The sequence below is a fragment of the Corticium candelabrum genome, chromosome 10, assembly GCF_963422355.1.
Source record: "Corticium candelabrum chromosome 10, ooCorCand1.1, whole genome shotgun sequence".
In the NCBI taxonomy this organism is placed as follows: domain Eukaryota; kingdom Metazoa; phylum Porifera; class Homoscleromorpha; order Homosclerophorida; family Plakinidae; genus Corticium; species Corticium candelabrum.
The window spans coordinates 7447209-7458262 of NC_085094.1; the positions used below are offsets into that span (position 1 = coordinate 7447209).

Here is an 11054-nt window from a genome sequence, read left to right on the forward strand (position 1 = left end):
TGTGCTAGATCGCTGCGTGCATGAGCCTAGAGCTCCCAAAAATGGCCTCCTCAGTACACGGGTCTGGAAGGTCGAGGCTAGCGCGAGCTGGTACCGCGTACCGTTGGTATCGTACTGTAGATCACGTTCGATTTGCTATAGCGGTGCGCTTTATTTCGGCGACACGCTATTGCCATATCATTTCGATCTTTACCTTCTGCAAAGGGAAAGGTGTCCAGGACTTCGAGAGCTTCTGCCGGCCGCTCGCGGCAAGCATTGGGGTGTCGCCACTCGCTCCTCGTCAGTCGAGACTTTATGGGATCTCGGAAGATTTCCATCTTCTGCGAATCATTCGCCAATTTTATGCCAAATTACATCGTAGATTCAATTGCTCCTGCAACGGAACTGTCATGCATATTCGTCAAATGAACGGTATATCGCGTGGCTCCGATGACTCTTGTGTGTACGGTGTGCGCGGTTCCAGTGACTCTCACGTATTGGCGTATCTAGAGAGCCGCAGACATTGCTGCTCGTAAACAGTCCGCTGCGAGCACTTCTGACACCATGTAGACTGTACTTTCCTACGTAATTACAATCTGTCAATGTCGATCATGAGTCTATTTTCTAGTACAATAGCTAGGATGAGGTCTACAATCAGAAGGCATGCGTGCAGGCCTGTTCGCCACTACTAGCTGCTTGCGTTCATCCCTGAGCTAATTTAGTCATCAACGCGACATCTGTTCTCGAAAATTATGTACACGCCCCGAATATTACGGGTAGATCTATACACCTTTAGAAATAAGTTATATAGAAATTTAAATAATTTTTTTTCCTGTGTAGTTCTTGGAACTCACCTAACGGTGGGGAGAGAATTAAGCTTATCCGGGAGCTGAAATCTACGAGGCAGCGATGAGGAAAGTGTTTATCTTTTTATCAACGCTCCTTCTTCTCCTCTCTCTGAACGGAGTCGGCGGCGACTCAGGTAAACTGTTAGATGACAAGCATGCCTTCAATTTACTTTCCGCGAAATGTCCGCGTTCTTGAATACATCCGCCTGCCACACTAAACAGACACTGCCATCTTTGGATACCTTGAAAGTTCTATATACCTTGTACAGTATGCCTCGAAAGTACAGTAACAAAGAGTGCAATACAAGTAGACAGTGCGATTATTACAGTCACAATAGAGGCACGACGCGCGTAGCCCTATAGTTATTCATGAGGCTCTGGTATGATGCTTTGTCAGTCAGTTGTGCTGTTGGTACTGCTGAGGTTGACGATTGACTCGTTAGTGTTGAACTAGGCGGTTTACAGCTAGGAGGTCATCTAGATATTGAAATGGCGGAGTTGTTGGTATAACTTGTTGGTTTACATATGATGCGGAAGTTGCCACTTGTAGGGTTCTGGGATTTGTTAGGCAATGGATATGTACTTGTTGCTGAAATATCCTGCTATTGTTTGTTTACAAACTGTGTATACTTGTGGTAGATTTCCATTGTTTGCTTTCAAGGTAATAGAGACAGATGTTACTGAGTGCTACAGTCAGACCCGGTTATTCCGACCACGTTGGTCTGGCTGCTTTTTGTCAGGGTGTCAGATTATCAGATAATCCGACATCAAACCTCATTATCTAAGTTGTCCGACTAGTACGGGAAAGGTAAGAATGAAGCTCTCAATCTGCTGATAAAACTCTTAGTGACATGTGATTACAATACAAATCAATTCTACGTTGCTGTGCGCGTACAACACTAATATGTTGCAGTTTACTATGCAAAGATCGGACAGCACGAGTCTCATCCTTGAAAGATAGGAAATCTTGTTCCCTAGAGGTTGCTAGAGCTGCAACAAGTGCATCAGACAAGGTGACAGCAGGTGGGGGATCACTGTCATCATCTTCATCTTCATCTCTATCGTCCATATCTGTAGCAGTAACCAATTCCACGATTTCCTCAGCAACAGTCAGTCGCTAGTTGTTGACCTCCCGAGAGACACGTCCCACTTTGACTTGAAATGCTTGACAATCATTTCTTGGGTAGACTTCGGATTTTCTTGCTTGTAAATACAGATTTGGCGCTTTTGCTCTCCAGAGAGATCCACGCATCTCCGCTTGGCAGCCATGCGTGCGACACGTGCAATGCAAATATGTTATTGCGCATGCGTATGTCGGATTAGCTAGCGATATTTTTGTGTCATAGTCGTAATCCGAGTGTCGGACAAATGAGACCAAATCCAATACAAAGTGATCCATTTAAATTGTACATCTGTGTCAGAAAGTGCGGGTGTCGAATTATCGAGTGTCGGAATAGCGATCGAGGTCTCACTGTATACGTAATAGTGCAGAGTATTTTTGTTTATTTCTATTTCTATCTGACCAAAGAGCTTGTAATACTGAATGTGTAGTCTTAATTAAGATTTACATTCATCTCTAGTAAGTGTCATTTCAATACACCTACTATTAGATTTGTAGTATCCTTACTATCTGAACAACAATTTCAAATGCGTTCTTTGGATTATAATTTAATATGTAAAATTCTTGAATAGATACTTGTTCGAAGTTAAACTATAGATTACCTGTAACAAAAGTTAGTACATGCACAATAGCTGTGTTTCTGTATTTCATTGACTGTCTTGTGTTGTGTTTCCAGTGGATTGCATTTGGGGTAGTTGGAGTTCCTGTAGTGTTGAATGTGGAAATGGCACCAGAACTCGGAAGATTAGTCAAGCAGCTACAATGAGTGGTCAGATGTGTAGAGGACCATCGACTGAGATCTGCATAGTCACATCTTGTATGATTACTGTTATGGTGGAAGTCATACTTGTTGCTGTATGTGCAATGTTTATGTGATGTAGGTATGGCAACCAATCTATCTGCCTCTCTTGGAGCAACAGTGACCATGAGTTCAGTCTACAATTCTTTGTATAGTGCTACAAAGGCTATAGATGGTAATCCAAAAGATGTTACTGGACAGAGACTTTTTGGTTACGATTGTGCTGCTACAACGACGTCTGATGATCCTTGGCTTCAAGTTGACTTGCAAAAGAAATATTTTGTGTCACGTGTTAGAATTATCCCTATAGGTAATAGAGGTCAAAATGTGTATGTTTATGTTGGCAACAGCTTAACAAACAATGGGAATGACAACCACAAGTGTGGAAAGGCTCCATATGACGGCTCTTCCACTAATGCAATATGGCGAGATGTTAGCTGCAGTCCACCAGTTTGGGGAAGATACATTAATTTACAGAGAATAGGGACAAATCACATACTTATGGTATGTGAGGTGGCTTTCAACTATGGTTAGATGAAGTTGTGGTGTAGGTAGGTGTTGAATGAAGAGTAAAATGTTTTGTTGTTGTAGAGTTGGAGATTGCTATTCTAGACAATAATATGAATATTGAAGGAACAAGTGTGGCAGTTGATGAGAATCAAGATTACTCTAATCCTATTGATTGTGGTGTCAGTCCTGGTGTGACCAACTTTAATTCTCTCTTGCAATGGAAACACAACACAACCAGTGCTGTACCATCTTCAAGTATACAGACTACTGGTGTATATCAGATGTATGAGAATGGTTTTCAGCGGCTCTACATCAAGTCAGCTAGTGCCTCTGACAGTGGAGCGTATACATGCCAATCTACTGTAACTAATAGCTCTATAGTGGCAAAGTCATTTACACTGAACATCAATGGTATAACTTTAGAAACAGATTGGTGTTTAGTGTCGTATAGTAACTGACTGTTGTTTCTAGTGAATTGTGTATGGGGCCAGTGGCGAAGTTGTACATCGTCATGTGGTGTTGGAACTCGTACTCGTACAAAAGCACGTCTTCAGCAGCACAATGGAATGGACTGTGTGGGGTCGCCAACTGAGGACTGTGACAGCAACCAACCACCATGTAAGTCTGATTTGTGAAGTCTCCTAATTTTTATTACTTTGGATAGCCAATCAGGTTCTAGAGCAGCATGTTATTATTGTAAGCTTGATGTATCAGATTATTGAGTGTGGTTCTAATTTAATGCTTGTAATATGAAGTGAAGTAACAGTAGGATGTCAATTTTGATTTCAGCACACACGTTCACACATGCAAGTGCATGGACGCGCGCGCGCACCCACACACACACACACACACACACACACCTTTAATTAATTTCGCTGCGAAACTAAAAAAACTATCGCATGTTGATTACTGAAAGATCAGTTGTTACCGAAGGCGTGTATGGAAGTGACTAGGGATAGCAATACCAGCGTAGACCAATGACGCAGCTAGAAGTTGCAAAGATTTATGGGATACTTGAATATTAGTGTCAATTCACTTAATGTCATAGTATTAGCTCATGTCTTTCTGTTCCTGAATTTGTTGGTAGTTGGCTACCACGGTTATGTATTAGTAGTATAAGGTGGTGAATTTAGTAGCTGTTCTAGACTCATATCTTGTGTGTAAGAGAGGGATGTCAAATATGCTTTGATTTTTTCGTCATGGCTGATCATATTCGGTAAAGATTGGTTTGCTTGTTCGTTATAATTTGAAAAGGACTACATCCTCATTAGTGTAGTGTGTAAATGAATCAAAGCATCTAACTATGTACAGCACACATAACATGTCCTGATGAATGTTAACCCGATTTACTGTCAATGTCTGTGGTATAATGTAGTGTTTCCAGGAGTCTTCTAAAAGTGAGATGCTTGAGGTAACGTGTAATTAATTCATAAAGACTGCTAGATTCTGACTTTGTTTTTGGTATTAATATTAATTGTTAAGCAACTAAAGAATAATTGTCGAGTGCAAGTATGCATTTTTGTATTCTGTTGCTGACAGACTTGTGGTGTTTTCAAATTTGCACCAGTACCATTAATATTAATGCCTTATGGAACAGGGCTGTGACATTGATGAAAGTTAAGCAAGTGTAATAGATCTGACAATCTACCTGCTAGTAACTGGATAGTACTGTACCTTTCAGATAGTGATTGCTTTAAGTAATCTCTAGTCAAATTGGAACAGTTTAACTGGAAGTAAACGTTACATAGTTGTACAGCAGCTCAGCTTACAGTGATTGTTATTTTTGTCGTAACCTTTTGTTTTGATTTTAGGTACGCCAACAATTAATCATCAGTCACCAGTTTCTGGCGATGAGTCAGCATCTTTAGAGTTGACTTGCTCTGCGTCGCAGTATGTTGGTGTGACTAATGGTATGGAAATCAAATGGTACAGACAAGAGAGTGGATCAGAGTCAGCTATTGCTTCAAGCTCAAACATATTCATTTTAACTAATCATGATGGATCAGGCACCTTTACTGGGACACTTAAATTTAGGTCTCTAAAACGTTCTGACACAGGATTGATCAAATGCAGAGCACTGAATGGTTATGGTTTTAGTCCATATTCTCTAATTATAGCATTGAATGTCAAATGTCAGTGAATAACAATTTTTACAATTATAAGTTTGTATGTTGATGGATATTGTTTTAGATGCTCCAGAATCAGTTAACATTGCACCGTTTCAGCCAGTAGGCGTGAAAGGACAAAGCATAACACTAGCTTGTACTGCTGATGGTAATCCAACTCCATCGTTTCAATGGAAGCAACCACATGGTTCCACATCAACGGGTCCTTCATTGTCTATCTCATCTGTGAAGTTTGAACATGGTGGCACATACACGTGTATTGCCACGAACAATATAGAGGCTGGTACTAAATCTAGTGAGACATCAGTTGACTTGACAGTTGAAGGTGAATATAATTATTTATTCTATTTACACACTTTGTGCTTGTTAAGCTTGGTATGCTTGTTTTAGGTCCTCCACAGAAATGTAATGTAGTTTCAACCCAAAGTTATGATGGTCAGAGTATGAATGTTGCAGTTAGTTGTCCAGAAAATGGAAATTCTTCTATAACTGCATACCGGATAGAATATCGGTTGAATGGCAATGGTATGACATGGAAGTCAAGAGAGTTTGCCGCTACTATTCTTCAACCCTTTGTTATTGATGGCCTTGAACCATTTGAATCATACAATTTTAGAGCAACAGCTAGGAACAAATATGGTTATGAACCTGGGGAGTCATCATTTAATAATGTTGTTACAAATACTACCGCTGAAGACTGTGAGTTTTGTTATTTTTGTTTAGTATTGTCAATAATTAGTTTTCATATTTTATCAGATCCTGGTCCTCCCAGTGTAGTCAGTTCATCACAGAATGCTTCTCGCTGGCTTGTTGTGTCTTGGTCACTACCTGACCAACCAAAACGGGATCCCAAATACTATTTTGTGTACTACCAACGAGTTGGTCTTCGTCAGTTGCGAGACACTAAACGATTGAATGTAACTGGCACATCGGTCAATTTGACCATGCTCAGTCCATTTACTTGGTACAGTGTTGAGGTGGCAGCAGTGAATGTTCGTTCTCATGATGGTAAGGTATTGAAGGGGCAAAGGAGCGTTGCGAGGAACTTCAGCACAGATGAAGATGGTATGTTTGGCAATAGGTACTTAATTATGGTGATAACATATAAACGGTGATCCCACATACTATTTTGTGTACTATCAACAAGTTAGTCTTTGTCAAATGTGAGACACTAAACGGTTGAGTGTTACAACCAAGTGGGCCAATTTGACAATGCTCACTCCATTTACACAATACAGTGTTGAGGTGGCAGCAGTGAATGTTTGGTCTCATGATGGTAAGGCGTTGGAAGGACAAAGGTGTATATACTGCCATTGTTGCCAACACAGCAGAAGATGGTAAGTTTGTACTATATGCAACATGCGTATTTAGACGCTGTAGTCAAAACTTCAATTATGGGGCGTGTTTGATTGACCTCTTTCAGAAGGACTTCAACTTTGGAAGACCATTAATTAATTGGAAGAGGTTGGGAGAGACCGAAAATATTGGAGTCAATCGAACGATCGACATTTTCTCTTTGGAAGAGCCGTACAACTGCATGTACATACTCAGTTGTTTGTTTCTCGTTAGTCTGACAATACTGTATTGTCGTTCACTGCATGAGCATGCAGGGAAAGTGTAACTACACCTCTCTTTCAGTACTCTTCCAGCCAGGAGCTGGAAGAAGCTGGAAGAGTTTTCCAGAAGAAGTCAGTGATCAATTGAATATGCATCTGAGAGATTTTTTTGTTCTGGAAGAGCTAGGTCAATCAAATGTGCCCCAAGTTGATTAAGATTTGCTAACAAAGCAATATAGAGTAATGACAAAAACGGTATTTATACAGTAGTGTATTAATATTAGTTTACTATATTATGTTGGTGGATATCACCTAACATGCACTGATGGTCTATGTGGTTCATTGCAGCTCCTATAACAACACCACGTGATGTGACATTTACTACTGATCCACCACATACAGTCAATGTGAGTTGGAGAGAACCCACCACACCAAATGGAATTGTTTGGTATTACATTGTTGAATACATGCTAGCAGACGGAAGTGGAACTAAAACGGTTTTAAATCGAGTAAAAGGGCTGAGCCAGGTGATTAGCAACTTGCAAGAATCGACATATTATGATGTCACAGTTCAAGCCTACACCATTGCAGTTGGACCAGCAGCATCAATAAGAGTAGCAGCACATGCAATGAGTAAGTTGTTATTTAGTTAGCAGATACATCAAGTTTGGTACTAAACTGTCTATGTATTGGTTGTTTTGCATATCCAGCACCAACTCCACCTCAGCATGTGAGAAATTCAAGTGTGATGTCAAGTTCAGTTTCTATTCAGTGGGATTCTCCTGTTAACTCAAATGGCATCCTTCGCTTTTATACAGTCAGTACATGCACGGTTAATTTATGCATTTGCTGTTTTGTTCTTTCCATTCTTTTTTGTGTGTAGGTTTACTATAGCACTGATGCTTTACAATATGACTCGTCTCCTGACATTTTCATTAGTCGAAGTACATACACATTGATGAATCTTAGTCCATACACAACATACTTCCTATACATGTCAGTTACAAACAATGCCAACTTTAACTCAGAAAGTTTGCCTAGCAATTTTATTCAAGTGCAAACTCTTCGGTCTTCTCCTCTTAAACCAGATAAACCATTAACTGGTGACACAAGACCATCAGCAACAACTATAACATTGGTGCCTCCAAGTGTTGATGATTCCAATGGTCCAATAAAGTGCTATCATACATTTTAATTAAATTGCACGCAAGACTCTAATCTGACTTGTTGTAGGTATGTTGATTTTATTGTGCACGAGGATGTGACTGGATTCGATGGTGATGAGGCAGCTAATATACCACCTGTTATTAAACCATATGACAAGAGGAGGATCTGGTATGTGGCAGCTCGATATGAATATGATCACTACATGAAGAACATAGGTGGACGTCAATTTATAATTGGAAATGGTTCAGTGGTATCTGCTGGAGGTATAGAGTACACAAATGGACCACTACAGGCAGGACAGTCATATCTGGTTTATATCCGCATCATTGGGATTGCAGATGATGGGGTATGTACTGGTTAATATTTATTGTAATTTACTAATTAGTTTGCAATTTTCTTGTGCATAATAGATGCAGGAGTTCTCATCAGTCAGTAAGGCTACAAGTGAGACAAATATTTTGCTGTATACTGTATACATGCACATTTAGATGATAAGCTGTATTTGGTTACCGATTAGGTTAAATTGCATGTAATGTTTGTTTGTATGTAGGGTACACAACTGCGTCTGCAGAGAATGAGTCATCATCTGGAGGATCATCAAATTCTGTGTTGATCATTGCAGTTGCTGTTACACTAAGTGTCATCATTCTTGTGCTAATCATCATAGGTTTTGTTTTTCTGAGGTGAAATATTTAAGTTACAAATATTTGTAATATTTAACTTCTAAGCTAACATGTGTGACATGCAGGAGGAACAGGTGCACTATATATAGAAATGAGATGAAATCAGAGACTAACACATATGATAGCGTCATTACCAACAGAGCAACATCTGGAACAAGCGAATGTTTGGAGGCAAGCAATGAGATAATGACAGTTAATAGCTCATATGCTGCAGGTGAGAATATTGACATGACGTTAGATTCTACTTACCAAGACTTTGTTTTTGTTATGTTTATTGAAACATTTGTAAACGATAGTCTCTGATATAGTACTGTGATCATTAGCAATTAGTGAAACTATATCTACTAATAGTAATCATTGTCATCACTACAGCTAGTAATGTTTTGTGGTAGAACACTAGCTACAAGACTTAGTGACCATGACTACACAAGTTTGACTATATATATATATATATATATATATATATATATATATATATATATATATATATATATATATATATATACAGACTTGGACAAAATATAGGGACACCTGGCATTTTTGTGTCTAGTCTCACTTTGGCACTGAATTTTTCTTTACCAAAACCAAATGTTTTTCGAATTTCTTTTTTCATGGATTGCACCATTGTTAGTATGTAACATAGCTTGTGTTCAAGACTGCAGCTGTACTTACTACCTACTGCGCATCTAGTTTGCTTTGAAGAAGGAAGACGGCCATTCCTACTTTTCTTGTCTTTGTACACGTTCATCGCTCTTGGATGCTCATTCTTGGCATACAATCTAAGAATGCTCTGTAGTAGAGAGTGAATCTGTAGTTCTGTAGTTGACGTTTGGACGCAATCAGGAGGGCCAGAGGCGGGAACACTCGGTACTGAGGAACTGGTGAAGGGCTTCAATTTTCCTTTGCGTTATTAAAACCGGCTTTTAAAAGCCACTAAACAAAATCAGAGAGAGTCTAACTGACGACGCTTACGCAGTCATGACGTCATACACTTTTAGGTCTCGTTTCCGCAATGCGAAACGTAAAGAAAACAATCTAGGGTCTACCGTATTCTCAAGAAACCTAACAATCAACTCGGTAACTATTAAGTTCTTAACAATATTGATAGTTGGTAAATTGTGACCTAATTATTGTGTTACTACATACCCACAGCGGGGTGTCCCTATAATTTGTCCAAGTCTGTATGTATATATATATATATATATATATATATATATATAGGTATAGAGGCTATGGGGTGTATGCTATAGGGCCTGTTCAGAGTGCAAGGAGTGAGAATTGTCTCTGAAAGCTTTATTAATTAACGGTTATCAATGGTTGTAGATAACTTTATGGTTTACTTGAAACCTATAGAGTAATTAGAAAGGCACGTGCTTTTCACTTCTGAAATTGTTTAGTCTAGAGTAAGGCATATACAATTTAACATTTTTTGAGTTGTTTTGCCTTAATTGTATGTCTTACTGAATCTTTGGACTTAAGATTAAATAATAACTATATGGACACTCAAGTGTAGTACTGACCTGTACAAGAGAATTACTTTATGATATTGTAGATAAGCACAACAGATTTGCTCTTGCAGGTGCAGGCAGTGGTGCTGAATCAACTGCATACGAAGAGGTTGGAACCACTGCAGGTCAGCACAACAGGATAAACGAGGAAGCGTTGTATGAGAGTGTGGATGATGAATCAGCACTTTAATCTCAATGTAATAATGGAGAAAACTCTCTGGTAATAACTTGGCTGTTTTCAGGTTTAAAATGCATTTGTTATAGTGTTTGTGTTCTGATCTATATGTTTGACATGGCCATTAATTGTTGGGTTGCTTGTAGCTAGTTTGTATGAAGGGTTAGCTAGAAGTGAGAAGAATAACTTTGTATTGTTTGGGACTATCTGCTTATGAGAAGATAGAGCTGAATATACAAAGTGGGAACAATTTAGATGAGTTTAACAAGATTTTGAATTCATTCAAGTTTATTGAAAATTTCAAAGTTTATAGATTGATTTTATAGTACACTGTACACACTGTATTTCTAATCACATATATTCTACTGTGTTGTAAAGGCATTGTACAGGAAGATCATTTAGTCACAACTCATTTCTGTCTTTGTTCATTAGTGCATGGCTGCATAGCTAGATGTTGTTCAACTTGTACTCAAATTTAATGATTTTATGGTGACTAAGTTGCCTTTCAGGTCAGAGTTTCTAAACATGAGGTTGCCATGGTATGTATAGTATTAGAGCCAGAAAATTAGAATACATGTACTAT

At 39.0% G+C, this 11054-nt stretch overlaps 1 protein-coding gene across 1 annotated transcript; it reads left to right on the forward strand.

Annotated features, from left to right (window-relative positions):
* The first annotated feature begins 2709 nt into the window (after positions 1-2709).
* Positions 2710-10799, forward strand: LOC134185391 (cell adhesion molecule DSCAML1-like). Its single transcript, XM_062653172.1, has 16 exons — positions 2710-2764; positions 2829-3275; positions 3338-3667; positions 3728-3874; positions 5068-5388; positions 5447-5707; positions 5773-6081; positions 6139-6447; positions 7287-7571; positions 7649-7755; positions 7822-8114; positions 8172-8451; positions 8516-8549; positions 8656-8788; positions 8854-9002; positions 10368-10799. Exons 1-16 carry the CDS (start codon positions 2710-2712, stop codon positions 10484-10486), a joined length of 3579 nt encoding a protein of 1192 aa, XP_062509156.1. The 3' UTR covers positions 10487-10799.
* The last annotated feature ends 255 nt before the right edge of the window (positions 10800-11054 follow it).

Bases quoted from the DNA above. Each gene is read 5' to 3' on its own strand.
- LOC134185391 (XM_062653172.1), top strand. From the start codon at position 2,710: ATGAGTGGTCAGATGTGTAGAGGACCATCGACTGAGATCTGCATAGTC. The intron at 2,765-2,828 runs GTATGATTACTG...TATGTGATGTAG, and splicing joins GATCTGCATAGTCACATCTT to GTATGGCAACCAATCTATCT. The intron at 9,003-10,367 runs GTGAGAATATTG...TTGCTCTTGCAG, and splicing joins TAATAGCTCATATGCTGCAG to GTGCAGGCAGTGGTGCTGAA.